Consider the following 25,375-nt stretch of genomic DNA (forward strand, 5'->3'; position numbering starts at 1 on the left):
TTTGGACTACTGACTAAACTTCAGTAATCACTACATAAGGAGTTTGCAGAGACTTCCTGGTGCTCCAATGGTTAAGAATCCACCTTCCAATGCAGGGGATTCAGGTTCAATCCCTGGTTGGGGAACTAAGATCCTACATGCTGGGGGGTAACTAAGCCTGTGTGCCAGAATGAAAGACCCCGTGTGCTGCAACTAAGACCCAATGCAGCAAAATATATCAGTAATTTTTAAAAAGGAGTTTCCAAAGAAGTTGTAATGGAAGAACTAAAAGTTATCTGTCAGCTGACATGCATTCTGGAGGTACTGCTATTCTGAAACTTGAGGAGGTGCTAAGGCTGAAGTCATGGATTTGGCAGACATCACTGAAAGGACAGATGGTAGTTTAAACTGTAGGACAGAGGTCAACCAGCAAAATGTGAAGAGTGAGAACAGATCTGCAGACAAAGTTTTTGGAGATATTTCTATTTATAATCTTCAGGTGGAAGAACCAGCGAAGTGTCTAAGAAGAAACTGTCAAAGGGGTAGCAGTGTTGACTGAAAAAAATTGCACAACCTAAAAATTGAGAGTTATGTGCAAATTTTTTTCCCGTTGACAGCAGGAAGGCAAGAAAAGAAGGGTTTCCCCAGTTAAAAATGAAAATAGTTTTGTCGTGGAGAAAATGGCCAATAAGATGAGGTATTAAAATAATAGGTTGATGAATTTAGCAATCAGGCAGTAGTGAGAAGCCTCAGATAGAAGATATTATAAAAACAAAAGAATTAAGGATCTAAAATTGAACTGCAGTGCCAGTATCAAGCTTAACTTCCTGAAAGTCAAACATGCATATCTTAGGAAGTAGAAGTCTGTCAGAGAGTGGAGAAAAACCCCTTTCCAAAGCTGCACACACTTTTTTGGAAAATCATCATAATCAAATAGAAAAGAAGGAAAAAAAAAAAAAAGAAAGAAACCACAAACACACACAAACAGGAAATTCACAAAAAGAGAAAGAAAAATGACATAAAAAATTTTAAATACACTAGCAAAAATAAAATTTTTTGAATCAACCATACCAAAAACCCCATAACGAATTATATTCCCCTCAAAGTAGCATATAAAAATACTCTGACCATACCACCAAAAACGACTAAAAATACTGGACAAAATATTTTTAAAACATCTTTTGAAATGCATTACTGATCAAGCAAGAAAATAAGGAATGCTTAGAAGTCAAAAAGGAAGCGAAAACAGGAAACCAGGGTAGTAAGTGGAGCATTGAAACACTCTCACCCTGGAGGCATCCACAGAACCCTGCAAACCTTAAGCTTTGACCTTGTAAGGGGGATGATAAAACAGAAGGGGAGGAAACAAACTCCAGGATCTGCCCGGAAGTTGGGGCTGTCAGAGGAGATCCTGTCCCAAGAGCCGGAACCCCCTCAAAACTAAACCCACAATGAAAAGATAAATGAAAAATAAATTTGCCCTGAAGAAGGGGATGGCATGGAAACTTTCCTACCCCCTCAACATGATGCTGGGAGGAAGAGAAACAAATCTCCCCTGGGAAGTGATAACCACAACCCAGACTGCAGCTCACGTGGGGATGTGGCATGAGCTGAGCATGTCTTATAAAATCGTTCCCAGTTGGTACAAGTGTCTCCAGGCAAACACAAAAAATTCCCAGAAAAAAAATATATTTTTCAAGCCAGGAGCTAAAGAATTCCTATAGGTGAAAGTCCAAGAAATATGATTGGTTAAAAAAATCATGAAAAACAAAAGGAAAATAGAGTACCATGAACCAGCCAGTAGAATCTGACCGAAAGATCTCAGTTTTGCATTGATTAAGATTCAAACTGTAAAATAAATACATTTTGATATGTTTAAAGCAATGGTTTTTATCAGGCCCATATCTACTTTTTATAATAAATATTTTTGTAATGTGCCTATTGTTTTCATGAAAGAAATTTAATATAATCTACATACACATTATGTACCATATATTTATAAATACATATATGCAAAGTATAAAACATAGGAGAAAAAGTAATTAATAGTAAAGTAATATATATTTCAATAAAAAATGCAGTAACAAAACCACACTAATGACCTAGTAAAATTGTCAGTGGATGATACTTGTTTATGAGAAATAAATCTGAACTTAAGAGAAGCCATTCTATACAAGCAAAGGAAAATGAAAAAGAAGAGGTACAGAGGAATACTAGAAAAAAAATTAGTGTGAATATACTATACACAATGAGAAAGGGAATGACCGTAATTGAAGTAACATAATGTATCAAGGCAAGTTTGAAAACAATCAACATATAAAATATGAGAAAATAACACTCTTTAAATGAGCTACACCTTATTTATAATTGCAGTATCCCATTCCCCATACTGTAACATGGTAGACAATCGTGCTGAAATACGGCAGAAAACCTACATCTTTCAACTCGACCTCATAAATTCAAGACATAAATTCAGTGTCAAGTATATAAAAAGACCTTGGACATTATGCCTTTTAACTGGTGACAAGAAATAGCTGATGAACTGGAAAATAAGATGATAATACAAGAGCTTATAGAAAAATTGTTTCTGGAGACAGTATCACAGTAGGTCTGATACACAGCCTGCAACTCCCAAATAAATAATTTCTATGTGCAATTTTTAAATCTCTATGTTATAGAAAAATTAAGATTATACAGATTCAGTAGGCTTCCGACCATGACAGACTCACTAGACTTGCTCTTCTTCAGTAAACAACTAAACAACTGAGAAAGGTATATGAGGTAACTGTTTACAGGCACTGGATGGGACAACAGGCAGTGAAAACCTGATGCTTTATGGAAAAGTAACATTCAGTGTAAGCACCATCTGGCTTCTCAAGCGGACTTGGGACTAAGTCAGAGAGACAGAACCCAGGCATAGCACAGTGATGTCAATGATCAGAAGAATTAAAGATTTGAGTTAAAGGTTTACAAAGCAGTTGAAATTGTGGAACAAGCTACTGGATAGAAGAAATCGATGCAAAAGAGCATCCCCTACCCCCATACACAGAGTGAGACTACTAAGCACAGCAGAAAGAGGCTGTTATTTGGTGGAAATATAAGCAGATACCCAAGGTCACACAGTGCTGTAAGATACAGGAGTTCTGCACAGACAAAGTAGTAAGACCGCACTGGATTCTTAATCCAGTACCTTGGGCATTCAACTGAGATCCCAGTAGCTAATACATTAGGAATAGGGGCATACCCTAGAGGAAGGGCTGCATCCTAGGACTAAACACAAAACCAAAATAGATCTACACTAAGTTAGAATAAAAATAAGGCTGGCAGAATTAAAAAAAAAACAAAAAACTAACAGTAATTCAATTGCCCAGAAGAAAACTCAACATCTTATAAAGAAGGTTAAAAACCCAGACTCCCTACAACTATCAGCAGCAACATTCTGCATTTAAAAAAAAAAAAAAAAAATTACTAGACATATAAAGAAGCAGGGGGGAAAAAAAGGCAGACAAAAGATGCTGAAAAGACCCAAATGTTGGAAATAAAAGAGCTCAACACAACTATGAGAAATATGTTCAACAACATAAAGGAAAAGAAAGACATGCCGAATTTTAAAAAATGGGGAATCTTGGCAAGAAGATAAAAAAAATAAACTGACTGGAAATTCTAGAACTTAAAATTGTATCTAAAACAAAAATTGCACTGACTGGAAATTTCAGAAAAAGAATCAGTGACTTTAAAAACAGACTGCAAAATAACATGAACTGGATTTCAGATAAAATAAAGGACTGAAAAACATGAACAGAGTGTCTGTGATATGTGAGATAATATGAAATGGTGTGTTATATATGAAAGTCGTCCTGGAAAAAAAGGAGAGAATGGAGCAGGAAAAAAAATACTTGAAGAAATAATGGCTAAAAATTTCCTAAATTTTATGAAAAACATCTTGGATCAACAGATTAAAAATGCTCAGAGAACCCCAAACATGATAAATGCAAAGAAAACATACCTTAGCACATGATACTTACTACTAAAAATCCAAATATAGAGGCAAGGGGAACAAAAGGACACATTTCACACCATGGAACAAAGAAATGAATGACATTTAATGCCCTTTCAGAACTAACGGAGGCCAGATAACAAACAACATCTTCAAAGTAGTAAGACAAAAAATATACACTTTCAATTGAGTATTTTGAATCTATTAAAAATATCCTTCACAATTGAGGATAAAATAAAGATACCTGAGAGAACTTGTGGCCAGCAGACCTCCATAAGAAGAAATGCTAAAAAAAAAAAGGAAAAAAATTTCTTCAGGCTCAAGGGAAATGCTACCACATGAAAATTTTGATCTATACAAAGAAATGAAGAGAAATGGAAATGGGCAGTGTGTACATAAACATAAAATGCTATTTTCTACTCTTACTTATTTCTAACATAAATATCAATCTAAAGCAAAAGTAATAACACTAAATTGTAGAATTTACAAGTTATATCAAAGTAAATATATGATATAATAGGACAAAGAATGACTTAATAGCACAAAGGGTGACATAGGAGGGAATGAAATTACCCTTTTGTAAGTGCTTACATTTTACAGCACATTAAACAATATACAGCAAAAAAAAAAAAAAGGGGAATGAATAAAGAGAGGAAAACAGCAAACAAATAGCATAGTTGTAGACTTACATCTAACTATATCAATAATTAGATACAAATAGTCTCAGTTCTCCAAATAAAAAGCAGATTGTCAGGTTTGATTAAAAAAAAACATGTTTTTAAAATCAGTTTTTTATTTTAAAAAATCTGGTTCTGTGTCCTTGGAGCTCTCTATTATATTTCTATTTATTAAAGAAGTTGAATTAATAATAAAAATTTTTTTAACAAGTCCAGTGGTTTTACTGGTGAATTCTATCAAACATTTCAAACATTCAAAGAAAATATCTTAAATAAATTATACAATATTACAAAATATTTTTCATTATAAGGAGGGAAACTGTTTATAAGATCTAAATAATCCTAGTATCAAAGCCTCACAAATACATTATAATAAAATAAAATTATATACTTATATACTTCATGAATACACAAATCATTAGCAAAATATTAGCAAAAAGAATCCAGCAATATAAAAAAGACTATGTATCACGACCAACTGAGGTTTATCCCAGAAATACATTATCTGTTGGTACTATCATTGAAAAATCAATTAATTGACTTAAAAGTCATATTAATAAAGGAGATAAAAACAGCTGATCATTTCAGTACATTCACAGAAAAGCACTTGAGAAAATCCAACATTCATTCACGATTAAAGATTTTCAGAAATTAGAAACAGAAGCAAACTTCCTCAAGCTGGCAAAGGATTATCACAAAATAATTAATACTGAAATATTGAACACTTTCCTTCAAAGAATGAGAAGGTAATGATGTCCATCACTCCTAAGGAGAAAAATAAAAAATAAAACCAAGAAAAAGGAAAGAAATAAAAGGCATAAAGATGGAAAAATGGTTATCTTCATTGGAGACAATATGACTGTTAACATATAAAATCCTAAGGAATCTACAAAAGATAACAGAATTAATAGATAAATACAGTACTTAAGAAATCAATTATATTTGTTATATACTAGCAGCAAACTGTAAACAAAATTTAAGGAAATCATGTATAATGGCATCCAAATACATAAAATACTCAAGAAAAAATTTAACAGAAGATATGGAAGGCTTTTAATACTAAAAACTGTAAAACATTCCTAAGAGACATAAAAGAAAGCTTAAATAAATGGTTATACATCAGATTAATGAATCCAAAAACTCAAAATGGTTAAGATATAAATTCTCACTGAATTAATCTATAGATTAAATGTAATCCCAACCAAATTTCCAGTTTACAACTTTATTTGTAATTTCTATAAAATGCAGAGGACCTTAAATATCCAAGGCAACTTTGAAAAAGATAAACAAGGTTGAAGGACTGATACCACCTGATTTCAAGAGTTACTGTAAAGATACAGTTTTCCTGACCCAAGGACTGAATCCACATCACCTGGGTCTCCTGCATTGTAGGCAGATTCTTTACCCACTGAGCCACCTGTGAAGCCCAAAGATACAGTAGGGTTCATCAATCTCAGCACTATGACATTAAGCCAGAAAATTCTTACTGTGGGGCTGTCCTATGTACTATAAGATTTTTATCAGTGTCCCTAGCCTCTAAGCACTAGATGCCAGAAGCAACCCGGCTCCTCAACTGTAACAACCAAACATGTCTCCAGGCATTGCCAAATGTCCCTGCCAGGGCAAAATCAACCCAACTCTCATATAATAAACAAGACAGGGTGATACTGGCACTAGGATGGACAACTAGGTTAGTATAAAAGAAAAGAATCCATAAACATTCTACCTTTGTGCAGCCAGTTGATTTTCAACAAAAATTGAAGTTAAACCAATGAAACAAAGAAAATCTTTATCAAGAAGACATTACTAAAATGTAGGTAGGACAATGTGTGGGTCCTCTCAGACTGTCTGACACACTGAACTCATCTAACATTCCTACACAATAGTTAACTACCCCTTCCCATTACCGACCAAAGTGGCTAAATCGCTTCAGTCGTGTCCGACTCTGTGCGACCCCATAGACGGCAGCCCACCAAGCTCCGCTGTCCCTGGGATTCTCCAGGCAAGGATACTGCAGTGGGTTTCCATTTCCTTCTCCAGTGCATGAAAGGGAAAAGTGAAAGTGAAGTCACTCAGTTGTGTCCGACTCTTAAGCAACCCCATGGACTGTAGCTTACCAGGCTCCTCCGTCCATGGGGGTTTCCAGGCAAGAGTACTGGAGTGGGGTGCCATTGCCTTGTCCTGACCAAAGTGGAGGAGATAATAAAAAAACCCTTTCCCATCACTGACTACCATTTGTAGGGAAAATAACCAAATCTCCCCCACAAATTTCCAAATATCTTCTGTGTGATAGAACTGTGCTCATAAAGAACCTCTGATCTAGAGAAATAACAAAGGACTGAAAATATGATCATGAGCAAAAGGCAAACAGATTAAAAAAATACACAGAATACCTAGAAATTTTTAAAAATGTAATTGGAACTAAAAACTAAATGGATGTTTTAAAAAGTAGATCAGAAACAGCTGAAGAGAACATTAAGGACTTCTGCTTCCAGCAACATGACCAACCAGGTTCTCTAAACAATGCACAGATTAAAAAACAAACAAACATACATACTGGGCTTGCAGAAAATAAAGGTTAACAGCCTCCCCAAATAAAAAGGTAAAGTTAGAGCAAGGAGCAGTGAGCTGTAAGCAAGCTGGAAAGGCAGAGCTTCCCTAAGGATGAATAATATTAGTGCTGTAATAGGTGACTAGACTGAGTCATAGGCCCTGCAGCACCTAACTGTCTTCTATACCAAGGCAAAGATTTTTGAAATTAGTTATAATGATCAAGGCTATGGAAAGCCATAGTTCCAGGCAGAAGCAAACACAATTCCTTCTAGAGGAAAGTTTTCTCACTTTAAGCCTGTACTATTTCCATAGATTATAATCAAACACATATGACCTTAAAATTAAAGATGATGAGACACCAGGAAATAAACCACCATGAGGTAAGGGTCAGTAGAAACAACAAACCACCAAGTTCGATTTCTAAAATACTTAAATTGTAAAGAACAGCTTATAAAATAGCTAGAGACAAAGATTATAAAGAAATAAAAGATGAAGTTATAAAAATGAATAATCAGCAAGAGACTAGCAAAAATAACCAGGTATATTTGAAAATACAAAGTTCAATAGAAATGTTAGATACCAAACCAATACTGCTGACATTTCAAACTCAGTGGAGTTATAAAACAGCACTTAGACACAGCTAAAGGTTAGATTAGTAAGCTGGAAAATAAATATGAAGAAATTGCATGGAATATAGCATAGACAAGTAAGAGTAAAAATTTAAAAGAGTTTAAGAGATATTGAGAATAGAGTAACAAGGTCTAGAGTACATCATAAACATGTGTAAGAAAGAGAGAGAGAGCATAGAGAAAATAAAGGAAAGCAATATCTGAAGAGATAATGGTTGAAAGTTTTCCAGAAGGGATGAAAAACTTGGAATATACACATTAAGGAACTATTATTTATACTAAGCAAGACAAAGAGAAATGAATCTACATCTATACATAATACACTGAAACTGTAAAAACCTAGGACGAAAAGATTTCGCAAGCAGCTAGACAGAAAAATCATCTGCAAAGAAACAGCAACTAGACTGATGCCAGATATCTTAATTACATTAATGGAAACCAAGAATCAGTATCATAATATCTTTATAATGCTGACAGAAAATATCTGTTAGTTAGAAATGCATACCCTGTGAAACTAGTTTTTAGGAATCAGAGTAAAATAAAGATATACTGAGATAAAAACAATAGAGTTTACTACAAACATGTGTACTTATGGAAAATTCCAAAAGATATATATTGAGAAAACTTATCCCAGAAGGAAAGTCAGAGATGTAAAAAAAAAAAGAGTATACAATTCATTAAGCATGTATGTAACAATGACTGATATAACATAAAAATTATAATAATGATAATTATTTATAAGGTTAAAAAATAAAAATTGAAACATAACCAAAAGGTTTGGAGGAGGTTCCTAGGCTTTACTCTAGTATTATTGTTTGATGGAAAGGAATCAAAAGCAGAAATAATACTAAACATATTTAACAACTATTACATCATAGATACTAGCCAATCAGAATGATCAATAAAATAAACAGTATGACGACTCTATCAGTGCATTACTGATGAACATCAGCCTTAGTTAAGCTGCAGACTAACTTTAGACTTTGATAACTTATGTTAAACATGGTAGAATTTCAACAGAATCATAAAAGACTAGAAATACATTGTATAACTTCTATACAACTGAGGGGGAAAGGTGAAAGAAACAAAGAGTAAATGATTGAAACTTCAATCAATGAAAGGAGAAAGGAAAACAACTTTAAAAAAAGAAAAAAATCCAAAGTGAATAGACAGCACAAAACCTATAGTAAAAATATATCAGCATTAAATGTGTACAGACTATATGTACAAGTTTAAATACTGATTGTTAGACTAGATTTAAAAATATAAAAATCAGATATATGTTTATAAGGAACATATAAAACAAATAATATAAATAGATTGAAAAGAAAGAGATGGAAGAAATTATATTAGATCTTATGTATCCCTTCCAACTGCAGATAGTGACTGCAACAATGAAATTAAAAGACGCTTGCTCCTTGGAAGAAAAGTTATGACCAACCTAAACAGCATATTAAAAAGCAGAGACATTACTTTGCCGACAAAGGTCCGTTTAATCAAAGCTGTGGTTTTTCCAGTAGTCATGTATGGATGTGAGAGTTGGACTATAAAGAAAGCTGAGCGTCAAAGAATTCATGCTTTTGAACTGTGGTGTTGGAGAAGACTCTTGAGAGTCCCTTGGACTGCAAGGAGATCCAACTAGTCCATCCTAAAGGAGATCAGCCCTGGGTGTTCATTGGAAGGACTGATGTTGAAGCTGAAACTCCAATACTTTGGCCACCTCATGCGAAGATTGACTCATTGGAAAAGACCCTGATGCTGGGAAGGATTGGGGTCAGGAAGAGAAGGGGACGACAGAGGATGAGATGGCTGGATGGCATCACCGACTCATTGGACATGAGTTTCGGTAAACTCTGGGAGTTAGTGATGGACAGGGAGGCCTGGTATGCTGCAGTCCATGGGGTTGCAAAGAGTTGGATGCGACTGAGCGACTGAACTGAACTAAACTGATCCCCCTCAAGGGGCTTCCCAGATGGCTCAGTGGTAAAGAATTCACTTGCCAATGAAGGAGACATGGGTTCTATGCCTGGTCTGGGAGGGATCCCCACATGCCACAGGGGAACTAAGCCCATGCACCTGTGCTCTAGAGCCTGTGAGCGCCAATTACTAAGCCCATGTGCCACAACTACTGATGCCTGTGCTTCTAGAAGCTCATGCTCTGCAACAACAGAAGCCACTACAATGAGGTGCCCATGCACCGCAACTTTAGAAAGTAGCCCCTAGAGAAAAAAGTTTGTTGCAACTAGAGAAAAAAGCACGCTGCATTGATGGCCCAGAAGAGTCCAAAATAAAAATAATAAATATTACACACACACGCACACACACATATATAGTAACCAAGGTTAAATAAAGTCTTAAGGTTGATTCTATAATCCAAAATGACTAGTACCCATATAAGAAGAGGAAAACACCAGGATATGAGGACATAGTGAAAAGGCACCATCTGCAAGCCAAAGACAGAGGCCTCGGAAGAAACCAAAACTGCCTTGATCTTTATACCTTGATCTTGGACTTTTAGCCTCTAGAACTGTGAGAAATAAATTATTTGAACCACCCATCTGTGTATCTGGTTATGGCAGTTTTAGCAGACCAGAACATCAGACAAATATTAACCAAAAGAAAGCTGATTTTATTGATATTCACAGTAAAAATATACTTTGAGGCAAAAATATATTCTTAGGAATAGAGGAAGATGCTACATAATGAAAAATAGTTCAATTTATAAATGCTTCTATACATACATACAAAAATGGACAAATACAGTGGGAGAAATTCACCACGTTAGATACTAATTATGTAAACCACCTGAAGAGGACATTTTGCAGTTATTTAGAGGAAATTTGAATATGGTATGGGTTTCAGTTAAGATGAAAATGTGTAACAATGGAAAATAGATTAATGACTAAAAATTATCAGGTTATGAAAGAACCATATATTTAGGCAAATATGGATATATACATATGTTGACAAACACCCACACACAGACACTGGAAATATTTACCAACCACTAGTTATATACCACACTAGGTATACAATAAGAAATAAGGAATATCAGATCCTATTCTCATGGATTTTATATGTCAAAGTAACTCCGATTGTAGGCCTTATGGCCTTCTGATCTTTCTATGACACACGCTTCTCTTAAACTTTTAAAAAAGTCCTTTGAGAGGACTGAACACAAAGCTAGAACAAAACATTCTTTAAGAATTCAATTATAACTAGGTGTCCCCTGATTATCTATTTCTTAAAAATTGAGTTATAATTGACATACAACATTATAGTAGTTTCAGGTGTATAACATAATGATTCACCATTTTATATACTGTGAAATGACAACCACAAAAGGCTGGTTAATATCTATTACAGAGTTACAAAATATTTTTCCTGTGATGAGAACTTTTAAGATTTACTCTCTTAACAACTTCCCATTATAAGTGCATTTTTTTAAATTTAGATATACCTACTTAGCCTAGATGAGTCTTACATACCTTTTACATCATTTGTAAAATACAGTCTTACATTTTATACCATGTATTGAATTTCCTAATAAAACAAAGGGGCTAAATCAACATTTCTCAGATATTTTGGTGATCTATATCTGACTTAAGAAACAAATTTTGTAAAAATTAATGGTCCTATAATTGACCTGGTAATATAAAAGCAGTGGATTTTAAAACATTAAAATCCACTTAGTATTGATCAAAATTATAACTATAAAAAATGCCAAATAGAAGGAAAACAGTTCATGAATGAAAAAATATGGAAGCTTCAGACTTTTTAAAGAGCAGTATTAGATAGCAAAGACATTGTATACTGACCATTTGGAGGCATGTGGTAAAGTTTATATATCTGAGTTCTGGCCAGGTTTTGCTCAGCATCCAACCAACCTGGCTTTGAAAAGGAGCGTGGCCATTCATGACAAGACATCAGACTTCCTTCCTGAGCCAAAAAATGAGTGATTTTTTAAAAGCACAGCTCAAGTGTTTGCCCCTGGTTTGGGAAGATGCCCTGGAGAAGGAACTGGCAACCCACTCCAGTATTCTTGCCCGGAAAATTCCATGGGCAGAGGAGCCTGTCGGGCTACAGTCCACAGGGCCACAAACAGTTGTACACGACTGAGCATACAAGTGTTTGCAGATGTGATAACTTTTTAATTTTTTAAGAAAATACAATTTAAAATGAGTGGGTAAAGAATCACTCAGTATTTAATTAAATAGACCTACCTATATAAAATATACCTAGAATAGACAAAGAAACAAACGAAGCCTTCAGTTACTCCCATAACTTTCAGTCTGTGATGGGATTATTTACCTGCTTTTCCTGTTTCTAACAGTTTAACTGCTATACATAAACAAGTACCTATAGAATTATTGTTCCCTTTATTTAAAAAAGTGTATTTATTTATTTGGCTGTGTTGTGGCACATGGGATTTTATATCTTTGTTGCAGCACGCGAGCTTCTTGGTTGTGGTATGTGGGATCTAGTTCCCTGATCAGGGATCAAAGCCAGGCCCTCTGCATTGGGGGTACAGAGTCTTAGCCACGGGACCACCAAGGAAGTCCCCTCCCTTCTGTCTTTAACAACATCTTTCTAACACACCAGAGATCCAAATTTACTTACTACATAGAGGTAAATTATTTTTAACAAATATAAAGATATTAAACTGTTGCTATTAAAGCAATATCCAATAACTGTATTAATACAATTCTTAGAGCATGAAAAAAACAGATCAGTATATAAAGTAATAGTTTACAGCTATGATCAGACTTATAACTAACTCTATTATGAAAATTTAAATTTCTATTTATAGTATTGTTCCTCAGATGTATCAATTGTAAAGCTGGGATTCCTGTACCTCAGGAATGAATAAAATGACTTGAATTCCTATCAAAATACCAGTGGGATTCTCTTGGTAGTGACGGGAAGACCTAACAAAGAGATTTAAAGTTCATCCAAGAGCTACAAGAATATTTTAGAACAGTAATAAAGGGAGATTTGTTTTCTGGGCATTAAAAGGTATTAAAAATACAGAGAAATAAAGACAACTGGATAAAGAAAAATCAAGACAAACAATAAAAAAATAGAGTCCTGAAACATACACACTAGAAATAATAATAGAAGAACTCATTATATAACAAAAGAGACTTCATAAATTAATGGAAGGAGTTCAAACAAGAGATGCTGAGTATGGGGAAATTTAGAATGAAGCTTTATTTTAGGTAAATTTTCAAATCAAATTTTAGATGAATTTAAGAGTTAAAAGAAATAAACCAGAAAAAACCGTAGATCAGTATTTATCTGATATATAAGAGACAAAGGCAGAAACAAAATGCAGGAACTCAGTAAATGAAAGAGCAATAAAATTAGATACACCAAAAATTATCAGAGATGAAGTAGAATTATTATTTGTAGGCGAAAACATTTCATACATGGGAAACCATAAATACTTTGAAAATTATTAAACACAATCAATTCTATTTAGAAAAAAAGATGATAAAAATAAAAGAAGGAAAAACTGTCACTTTTAATAGTACCCAAACACATATACAATGATAATATAATCCAGGATAGATTTTAGACGAGTTTACTTTTCTTTTATGCTAACAAAGTATTCATTTTCTCTATTTAGGTCCTGCATATTTCTTATTAAAATTTGTTGCTAAGTGTTTTCGTGTTTTGCTCCTTTGGTAAATTAAATACATTCTTCAGTAAGCAGAGGAAGATATAGCTTCTTTCCTCTGCCCTCCACCCCCCCATCTCCCTATCTCCCTTAGCAGAAGGGTCATGTTTTCAGTCTACTGACAGCTCAGAAGAGCAGAAACTATGCCTTTCACAGCTCAGAAATTTGCCTCTACTCAAGAAATGCTAAAAAGCACCTCTGTATTCTTGTTAAGGGAAGAAAAACCATGACCTGAGAAATAAACAGTAGGGAGAAAAACATACAGACAATGTAATCTGATTAAGAAACACATACCTTTAGAAAATGTACCCACTGAAATTTCCCTGAAGAAAATTTTAACCTAAACCAGTTAGTTTAGAACAGGGGGGAAAAGTCTGTCTGGAACTAAAAGCATGATTTTAAATTTAAATAGAAAGTACAGCGAAGGGAGCAAGTAACCCCTGAGAACTCAATATTCTGGAAGTTCAAGAAGGACAATCTTACAACAAAAAGTAAGACAGGAGATGGAAATGCTAAGGAAAGAAGATAGGAAACTTTAAAGGCCAATTTTGGAACTAGTGGTTGAATAAAGGGGCTCTAAAAAGAGAAAAAGGAAACAAGGAAACAAGAAAAGAAATATGTGAACAAATTACAGTAGAAAATTTCAAAAAAAAAAAAAGAAAATTTCTAAACACATAAAGAAATCGATATTTAGCACAGGCAACCCTGATTTTATCAGTGAAGGAAGTAGCATGTTTTACATCATGGCACAAGTTCCTAGTGTTGTTGAAGAACGGAAGCAAACAGTTTGCAGACCTGCTTCTCTGGATAGCACTGTTTTATGGGTATCAATTGTTTTTGCCTAACTCATCCAACATTTCTTTTCATAATAGCACTTTGGTTTTCTTTTGGAGACTTCTCTTTCCTCTACTTTAAATCCTTATGGTTTGGATGGGGCTCACCTCACTCCTCGGCTCAAGGGTAGGCAAATGACTTCTGTTTAACAAATTAGAGTCCCACATTACAGGTTAGCCATAGACTCAATCCTGGGCTTCTGCTAGAACTGCTGTTAATTCTGTCCCTCCTGGCATGTGGATTGAGCACTTCAATTCAGATGTATTTAAAGCTATCCTAATTCTTGGAATTATAAAATTATGTGTTAACACCTTTCCTCTTTTCCTCCTTAAGGAGCAACCAGTGGTTTGCAAATTTCAGAGTACATCAAAATTACCTGGAGGGTTTGTTAAAAAATAAAAGACAGATTTCTGAGGTCCACATCCTGAGGTAAATCTTGATGAGGCCTGAGAATCTGCATTTCTAAAAACATTTCCATGTAATGCTGGTACAGTGACCACTGCCTTTATGAGTTGGTTCATATTACTTACACCAGAAAGATTAGTAACCAACATATCTCCAGCCAGATGAAAAACAATGAAATAATCCTTGAAGCAAAAATGAAAGTGTTAGTCACTCAGGCGAGTCCGATGCTTTGCGACCCCATGGACTGTAGCTCACCAGGTTTCTCTCTCCATAGAACTCTCTAGGCAAGAATACCAGAGTGGGTAGCCATTCCCTTCCCCAGGGGATCTTCTTGACTCAGGTGTCAAGCCAGAGTCTCCTGCACTGCAGGAAGATTCTTTACCCTCTAAACCACCAGCAAGCAAAATGAACACTCAAATGAAAATTTTAAGTTATCTAGAAAATAATTAGAAATTTATACCAAAAACTATAAAACACAGTGAAGTTTTTGTTAAAGGAATACTTAAGTGAAATCTTTACTGTTGATAAAAATAATGACTAAAAATAAGTTAAATTCTCAACTTCAGAAAATACAAAAATACAATAAAGTTAACAAAAGCTGAAGACTTTTTACTGTAAGATCTGAAAGTAAATAAGTAGAGAAAACCAACAAAAGCAGCAGAAACTATAAATAAGATAAAAGCTAATTCCTTGAAAAGGTAAATCCTCAAGAAGCCTAAACAGGAAGAAAATAAAAATGTAAAATCCTAGAGATTATTAAAATCCAACTGTATAATGGAAGAGACTAAAAGAATTAAGAGACTCTTATTGCAACTTTATGGCTATATATACCTGTGGCACTAGTGGTAAAAAATCCATCTACCAACGCAGGAGATGCAAAAGTTGAGTTCAATCACTGGTCAGAAAGATCCCCTGTAGGAAGAAATGGCACACCACTCCAGTACTCTTGCCTGGAAAATTCCATGGGCAGAGGAGCCTGGTGAGCTACACTCTATGGGGGCACAAAGAGTTGGGTGGGACTGAGCACATGAGAAAATATAAAGGAAGTAAATAATTCCCCAGCAAAATATACCAAATTTGACCAATAGGAAGCACAAAAACCTAATAAAAAAGACTCTGAAAATTAAATTTTTTAAACTAAAAAAGGCAAAGATGTTTTGTAGCTCCATTCTATAACCTTCTAAGCTGTGGGTTCCAAGTCATTTTGATCACACACACTTATCAGTAAAATATTTTTGAATATCCATCCTAATATACATATATTTGTTTGTATTCATAAAGTAGATACATGTGAAAGTCGCTCAGTTGTGTCCGACTCTTTGCAACCCCATGCACTATACAATCCATAGAATTCTCCAGGCCAGAATACTGTAGTGGGTAGCCATTCCCTTCTCCAGGGGATCTTTCCAACCCAGGGATCGAACCCAGGTCTCCCGCATTGCAGGCGGATTCCTTACCAGCTGAGCCATGAGGGGAGCCCAAAGTAGACGCATGCTACTATACATAATAAAACAAAAAATAAAGTAAATAAAACAGTATCGTCATATTTGTTTCATGTCTGAAGAAAATCAATCTATTATCTTGTCTATCTATTAGAGTGTAGATTTTCCAGTTCGAAGACCAGTACTTTAGTTCTTGGGGTTTCCCTGATCGCTCAGTGGTAAAGAATCCACCTGCCAACCAGGAGGCCTGGGTTTGATCCTGGGTAGGGAAGTTCCCCTGAAGAAGGAAATGGCAACCCACTCCAGTATTCTTGACTGGGAAATCCCATGGACAGAAGACTGGCAGGCTATAGTCCACAGGGTCGCAAAAGTCGGACACAACCTAGTGATTAAACAACAACTTTAGTTCTTATGTATATTAAAATCCCTTACAACACAGAAATAGAAACCTCCCCAAAACATGAAATAAAGTAAACTTAATAATAAAATATGATGAGGAAAACACATTTTAAAGACCAAGTTCATGAAGACAAATAAACATTATGAAACTGAATATGTTAGCATGTCATGACTAAGATGGGTTTCTCTGCCCCCAGGAATATAAGAATTATTCAACTTCATAGACTTTGTAGATGTAATTCATTTTATCAATAACTTGAAGTAAAACATTATAGAATTATGTTAACAGATGAAGTCTTTTGATATAATCCAATGCTATTCACAATAAAGAGAAGGGAAGTAATTAAAATGATGATTACTAACTGAAAAAATTAACAGATTAAATCTGAAATTTAATACAATTAAATTTTAATTTTTAAATTAAATTTGAAATATCAATATTTTAAAAGTAATCCAGATTGATAAAGGTAGCTGTTTATTTGCTCATTTTCTGTTGAGCTTTTACTTCTTTTTGATTTGTAGTCCTTTATACATTATGGATATTAATTCTTTCACGTTACACGCATTGCAAATATCTTCTCCCACCTTTTATTGTATTTTCTGACTTGGTTTACACTGTTGGTGCTGGACTATTTTATGTCAATTTGGTTATGTGTGGTAACTATACTTCCCAGAGTCTTTTTCCTGGATGATTCCAGGTTGAATAATATTGCATGGATCACTCTGTAACTTGCTTTATTATTCAACATTATAGTGAGATTTTTAAAAAGCAATCCAGATTGATAAAGGTAGCTGGAGTCAGCCAAAAGAGAAACTGGTATCCTACAAGAAAGCAAAAATAAAGCAGAAGCCACAGTTCTTGGAAGGGTATCATGGTGAGACACAGGAGCCCACACAGGTCTGCCCGGCAGGTCCTAGTGTGTCCTCTATGGTGCTCCGTACCTAGCTTGTCTTCCCAAATTTGGTCCTGCTGACCATCAGCCTGATACCATCGCTTGTTTGCAAACCCAGAGCATGTGCATGCTCAGTGACTTAGTCATGTCCGACTCAGATCTCATGAGTTCTTTGAAAACCCAGAGAGGTTGTGGCAACACAGAGGCAGCAGATTCCACAGCTCCCCCCAGTTCCTCTGCAATACCAGATATGCTTGGCTTTTCGGATTTCCCTGAAAGCTCTGATCTGTCAATCTAGTTCAGGGCTTCTGAAGACTGGTTAGTGAATAGTTCCCTAATGTGCTGACTCTTCCCTTCCCCACCAACTCTCCCACATTTGTCTAAGTTCTAAATCTACGGGTTTTCATAACCCTTAAAGTGGTACTATCTTCCTGACTTAAATCTTTGCCAGGTAGAAGTTTTGAATTCTGAAGTAGTCAATTTAACCTTATCCCTTACAGTTTGTGTGTTCTGGGTCTTGTTTAAGAAAACTAAAATCTTTCCCAAATCTAAGAGCTGTAAAGTTTGGCTTTACACTTTTAGATCCTTAAATATCAGAATTTAAACACACAATTTCTACTTATTATGCGTTGCTTCTGGACCTTTTTTTCCCCAATAGACATTACTTTACTATTTATTTTGCTTAGAATAAAGCAGAAATCAGAAAATCAACCTAAAATTGTGATTATTTGCCACTTGGCTTCTGACCGTTTTTATCAGTCATCTTGGGAGACCTATGCAGCGCCAAATGAAACTCAGCCCACACAATGTCTTGTGGAGGGTGATGAGAACGGCACATTGTCTGCCTGGTCTGAACAGAGGTCACAGCAGGGAGAGCATCTGCTAAGATAATGTGAGTGAAGGAAACAACCATAATTGCCTCATTAAGAGATCTCTAGCCAAGTAATCACAAGAAGAAAGGAAACACCCTAAAATTAAGTTTATATATAATAAGGAAAATTTGGGGGAGAATAAAAAATGCAGGAGAATTAAGGAGACTTGGGTATTCCATTCGTTTTACTAATTTCCTTAGTCACTGTATGAATGAATGGAAACGTGGACTCAACAGTTCAGTTATTCAACTCTAGTCCTTGCCAGTTATTAGCAGGGAAGCAGAAGATGCAAATTCACAGCTGTCCAGGCTACAAACAAATGTAAAAGGGTGGTGGGAATTGCTTACTACAGACCAAAACTTAGATATTAAGATTTAAAGTTTATTTTGAAATTACAATGAAAAGCATACAATTAAAGACATAAGCAGGAAAGAGGTAAAATATAAAAGAGCAAAGTCTAGCAACAAGGGGAAAAAAAAGGAAATTGTCTCCACTTAACCAACTTCCTTTCTTCTATTTTCTATCTCTACTTTTTAAAAAGAGATTTTTCTTAAAAGTCAATAGCATATAATTACAACTAAAGCCTTGGTCACTTTAAATTATATATAACTGAACATATATTTTATTCAACATGCTGATAAAATAAAATTGTTTCACATTCAAAGCTAAGGTAAATATGTTCCCAACTTTAATTTAAATTAAGCATCTAAGTTGAATGAAAAACTAAAATGTATTGAAATTGTGACATTTCCACATTTCCTGATATTTCAAAAGATTAAGCTTTATTAATTTATGTTATAGTTAATAATATATAAATAGAATCTTGAGAATTATGATTATTAAAATTTTCTGATTCCAAAAAACACAGTAAAATTAGCTTGTTACAACCACAAGCCAGGTTTAAAATAAGCAAACTATTTGATGACTTTGATGTTTTGCACCCAAAATGTGCTGGCTAATTTTTCCATTCCATTTACCATTCCAGTCTTTAAACTGCCTTAATCTCCTGCCCTCAGATGTTGACCTTGTAAGAATAGGGGTCATAGGTCAGACTAGACAGACCTCAAAGGATCTGGACTATCAATTCATGCCTGAGAGATTTCTCTTCCACAATAGGAACCTACTAAACAGCAAATTCCTAAATCTAATCACACAAGGATCAGGGTGAAACAGTTATTTATTGGAATTTGTTGATTTACATTTTTCAAACATCTTCAGCATTTTTCTTTTTCTTTTTGGAACAGGTTCTGGGACATAATAAATATGAAAAAAAAATCACTGAAGGAACTTTTAATATAAAACAGCACCATAAACCTAGGTATAGCTTCATTATTTCTGGAAATGCTTTGTGGATTTCAAAAATATAGCACTAGAATTCCTAACTATAAAGTACCTGGAAAACTTCAAATTATACCACAGAGATAATATGAAGAGATTATTTTGCCATAGAGGTTTGGGGGGAGAGGTGTGGAGGCGAGTTACCACCAGTCAGTTTTGAGCCCCCTTGCTCTAAAGGTGAATGAGGGCATTAAATAAATATTTTTTCTTTTTAATAGACAAGTGAAAATATACAGTCCTTCAATGAGGACAAAGTAAGTAGATTAAAAACAAAAGCAAAAAAAAAAATCATTAAGACTTCAAAACCTTGCAAATTTAAAGAATTTGAAATCACAAAACCAGGACCCTGTAAAAATAACTCTTCTATCATACTGCTTTAATTTTTTTTAAAAGGCAAGGAAGATCTTCTGAACAGAGAATAATTTAGACATATATAATGAGTTTCTATTTGCATTCACCTTGTTCTGGCCATAAATGGTAATTAACACATAATGTAACATTCTAACACCATTTTAATACTGAACTATAAGGATTTTCAAATTTCATAATCAATTTGTAAGTCTAAATGAAAAACATCCTAAAAAAGATAAATTAATAAGTATTTCTAACTGAACAAATGAAAGGAATTTCCTGCACTTCCATGCCAAAAGCAGTAATACTGAACATCATAACGATTAGCCTTCTTTCTAAACAAAAAACATTTAAACTTCAACTCATGTAGAAAATCAGGAAGCTTACTCATGTGCCAGTGCAGTGATGCAAACGTATTACTGCCTGAAATAGAATAAAAGCAACACAATGTTGACATTATTTTCTAAGTTATTTTGTAAATCTCAAGTCAACATTGTTGAAAAGGAACTTGCATTATTATTATTATGAATAGCACTTCTTGGACTGTGTGGTTGGGTCAAAAGATGTGGAAGGTTCAGGAGAACAAAGAAGATAGTCACTCTGCTAGAAAAAAATCAGAATAAAAGAGGAGGTTTAAAAAAAACATAAATTAAAAAAACACAGTTTTATGTATCACTCAATGTATGTATACCTATAATATATATATGCATTTCAAATATTTTTAAAATTACACATATTTTTGTTCTTTAAGGATTAAAATCATTTAACCTACATATAGAAACTTTATCATACCACTTATTTCAGTTCACATCCTTTTTACTAATGTAACACATCCATTAATAGGAACTAAAATTTTATTATATAAAATATTTAATTCTATATTATAGGTTGACATGATTATTTCATATAAATAGGAAAGAGTGACAAAAAAATCATTCTATCTTTCCCCACAATTTTATTCTGTTAGAGGTCACTTTTTTTCCTTAGAGTAAACTGCAGCTCTTCAAAGAATAAAATGATACCAAATATAGGCCAGTTTTTGAGGAAAAGTTTTTAAATCTTTAATTAACAACAATTTTTGTTTTATCAGTAGTATAAAGAGAGCTTTTATAAGATCATTAAATCTCTTTACTCTCTGATAATGAACATAGGAAAAAAGTAAACAGCAAATCTAAATAAAAAATTATTCCATGTAAAATATCAAGAGAATATTTTAAACAAGGAGGATTTAAAATAAAACAAGTTAACATGTACTGCTATTACATAGCTGGACACTACTATCGGCATACTAAACGGCATTCAGCAGAATTAAGACAGAATTAAAAAGCAAACCCATTTTCTTCTATTAATAGTTTACTTAAAATTGATAGATTCTTTAAAATTATTTTTACTTCTTGCCACAGAACATAGATCTTCACAAAATATAACTCTACTATATGTATATACATATATAGAACAAATAAGTTCTGAGTGATGAAACCAAATTTGAATGTGTTAAACATATTAATTCTATGTAATAAAACTTTAAAGTTTTAATCTTTTAACCTGAAATGATAGAAATTAAACTTTTTAATTTAAAAACATTTCAAGAGAAAAGATATAGTTTTCAACAGATGATGTTTCAACAATTCATGTTATTCAAAGGTGAAAAATGAGCCTAGACTTCAACCTCACACCTCACACAGGGGAAAAAACTTTGTAATTAATCAAATCTGGGGTTAATCAAAGATTTTTTTTAAACATGACATAGAGTAAAAGATTGATAAATATCTTTATTAAAATTTAAAACTTTAGCTCTGTAAGAGATTGGAAATATAAACTATAAACTCAGAGGTAAAAATATCTGCAAATCATGTATCTAAGGACTTGTATCCACATTTTATATAAAGAACTCTCAAAATGCAACAATAAGAAAAGAATCCAGTAAGAAATGGGCAAAAGGTATGAACAGACACTTCACTAATGAGGATACAAGGATGACACAAAAACATAAAAGGAGCTAAATATCAGTAGCTACTCGGGAAATGGAAATTCCATGATGAAATATCACCATAGATTAGAATGCTTAAAATTCTGTAAGAAGTGCTTACAATACTTAATGCTGGTCAAGATGCAGAGCAACTGGAATGCTCATATGTTGTTGGAGGGAATTCAAAATGGTACAATCAGTTTGGAGAAAAATCTGGCAGGTTCTTATAAACTTAAACATAAACTTACAACCAGATTATCCAGCAGTCTCACTGTTAGATAAATGAAAACTTATGTTCACACAGAAACCTGTACACACATGTCTGCAGCATCTTTATTCATAATTGTCAAACTGAAACTACCTAAATGCCTTTCAATAGATAAGTGGAAAAACAGTGTTATGTTCATAAAATGGAATAAACAACAATAAACAGGAATGAACTATTTCTTCATTCCTTCATTAGCCCCCATTGTCTGTGGGGGATATTAATATATTGTAGGATCCTGAGTAAATGCCTGAAACCATGAACAACACCAAACCCTACACATAAGGTGTTTTTCTATATACACACCTATGATAAGGTTTAATTTATAAACTAGGCATGTGTGCTTAGTCGCTCAGTCCTGTCTGACCCTGCAACCCCGTGGACTGCAGCCCTCCAGGCTCCTCTCTCCATGGGGATTCTCCAGGCAAGAATACTGGAGTGGTTGCCATGTCCTTCTCCAGGTGATCTTCCCAACCCAAGAATCAAACCCAGGTCTCTCACATTGCAGGCAGATTCTTTACCTTCTGAGCCACCAGGAGATTAACAACAACTAACAAGAGAAATATTACACACACAGAAGACTTCTTCATATCATCTATTAGTAACCTTAGCATATGATTTTTTTTAAGTCAAGAACTTTCTCCTTTTCACTTAAAAGAAGCACTTCGTGGATGTTCTTTGGCAAATCCAAATTGCCTGTATCACTACTCCTCTGCTTCGAAGCCATTAATAAGTTAAAAAAAGCATTATGTGAACACAAGCACTGCAATTATCATGACAGCCAACCTAGTATATAAGATGGCTACTAAGTGACTAATGACAGTATATGCTGGACAAAGGGATGATACAGATCCCTGTAGGACAAAGAAAATGCTGCAAGATTTTATCACACTACTCAGAAGAGTACATAGTTTAAAACTTACGAATTGTTTATTTCTGGAATTTTCCATTTAATGTTTTTGACAGTTGTTGACCATGGATAACTTTCTGGGGTTTCATGAAGCCCCAGAAAGCAAAATTGCAGATAAGAGGGAAATACTGTATTGATATATTCAAAAACTTGGATAAATTTCAAAACCATTATATTGAGTATAATAAGTCAATTTCAAAAGGTTGCAAATGAACTAAGTCCAAATTAGTAGAAAGAAAATAAAGATCACTAAATAGACAATAGAAAAGATAAATGAAACTGATATTTAGAAAAGATAAAAACAGACAAAGCTTGAGCCAAACTTAAGAGAACTCAAATAAAATTGGAAACAAAAGAGAAGACATTACAACTGATACAACAGAAATACAAAGATTATAAAAGACTACCATGAGCAATTATACACAAACAAATTAAACAAATTGGCTTCCCTGGTGGCTCAGATGGTAAAGAATCCTCCTGCGAATGCAAGAGACATGGGTTTGATCCATGGGTTGGGAAGATCCTCTGGAGAAAGAAAGGGCAACCCACTCTAGTATTCTTGTCTGGGAAATCCCATGAAGAGAGGAGCCTGACGGGCTATAGCCCACGGGTTCACAAAAGAACTGGACACGACTTAGTGACTTAGCAACACCACCAAATTGAAGAAACTAAAATAAACAGATAAATTCCAAGAAACTTGCAACCTACCAAGCCTGGATCATGAAGAAAGAAAATCTAAGCATATTAGTTACTAGTAAGAATTAGTAATCAAAAGAGACTGAATCAGTAATCAAAAAATCACACCTTATCATTCCCATCAAAATAAACAATTTCTTAATAGAACACTAATATCAATTCATATGAAAGGTCCCCAAGTCTCCTCTGGCAACCACCAATCTGTTTTCTGTTTACAAGACCTTGGTTTTTGTTTTTAGATTCTATATGTAAGGGAGATTATATAGTATCTGCAAGGTAAATCGTATCATATTTTATCATATACTATTTGATCAATATGGTATTTTACTTATATGTGTATTATGTAAAAAATACACACAAACACATATATACATATGTATATTTTACAAGTTGAAACAGATATTTCCTATCTATTTGAGAAAAAAAATTAATATAGTAAGTATACAAAGAGAATGTGAGATAACAAGAAATATATTGGTCTCTGCCCCTAGTTCCTGGCACAGAGCTCCTAAAACCCTTGTAATTTTATAAGTGATAAGAACACTAGGAGTACCTCTTTTTCTGGTATCAGTTTTTGACCTCTGTTCCTGACACAGGGCTCTTGAAACTCTCGTAATTTCCTACATGATAGGAGGGTCTTCTATTTAATGAAGTGACAGACACTGAGTGGGCTCCCAGGTGGCTCATAAGTGAGGGCTGGTCACTGGAAAGACCAAGCTATGATCAGAAGCTTGGAATTTTTAACCCTATCCCAATTTTCTTGAGAGAAGTGAAAGGGGCTGAAAATCAAGTCTACGTGATGAAATCTCCATAAAATTGCAAAAGTAAAGATTCAGAGAGCTCCCAGGTTGGCATACACATCCACACTGGGAGGATGAAGCACCCAAACCCCTGGGAACAGAATCTCCTATGCTCGAGACCCTCCTCGACCTCACCCTATGTAAAATATCTCTATCTGTATCCTTTATCTGCTGTTAACGTAATCTTTAGTAAACTGGTAAATGTAAGGGTTTCTCTAAGTTCTGTGAGCCGCTGTAGCAAATTAATCAAACCTGAAGAGGGGGTCTTGGAAACCTCTGATTTATAGCTAACTCAGAAAGAAGATGCAAGGCAATCAGCATCTGAAATATGAGAGGATGGTCCTGTAGGACTGAGCCCTTAACCTGTGGGTAGATGTTGTCAGAACTGAGTTCAACTGTAGAACATCCAGCTGGATTGTGGAGAATTGCTTGGTGTGGGGAAAAACCTCCGGACATTTGGTGATCAGAAGTTAAATGTTCTGTGTAAAAGTAATGGAGACACAAAGGAGGGAAACATAACATGGAAGAACTGAGTTTTCCCCAGCATAGGAAAGAGGAAAACTGAGATTTTTTTTTTTTCTAAAGAGAGAACTTAGAAATCAACAATAATAAATGAACATCTCAGAAGAAATAAGCAAAGGACAAAGAACATGCAATTCACAGAAGAAAAAAATAAAAATGAAAAT

The 25,375-nt window shown here is 34.3% G+C and overlaps 1 protein-coding gene across 5 annotated transcripts in view; it reads right to left on the reverse strand.

The window, feature by feature from the left end:
- LIN28B (lin-28 RNA binding posttranscriptional regulator B) overlaps positions 1–25,375 on the reverse strand; it is a 138,467-nt gene that overhangs the window by 26,750 nt on the left and 86,342 nt on the right. For 2 of the 5 annotated variants that reach the window (XM_081529356.1, XM_081529357.1), the window contains one exon: positions 4,221–4,262. The exons of the other annotated variants lie outside the window; for them this stretch is intronic. In XM_081529356.1, coding sequence (XP_081385482.1) covers positions 4,221–4,262 — 42 coding nt within the window. The remainder of the gene's footprint in view (positions 1–4,220; positions 4,263–25,375) is intronic. 5 annotated transcript variants of the gene reach the window in all.

This window comes from Giraffa tippelskirchi, chromosome 9, assembly GCF_054371585.1.
Source record: "Giraffa tippelskirchi isolate mGirTip1 chromosome 9, T2T-mGirTip1v1.2.pri, whole genome shotgun sequence".
NCBI lineage: Eukaryota > Metazoa > Chordata > Mammalia > Artiodactyla > Giraffidae > Giraffa > Giraffa tippelskirchi.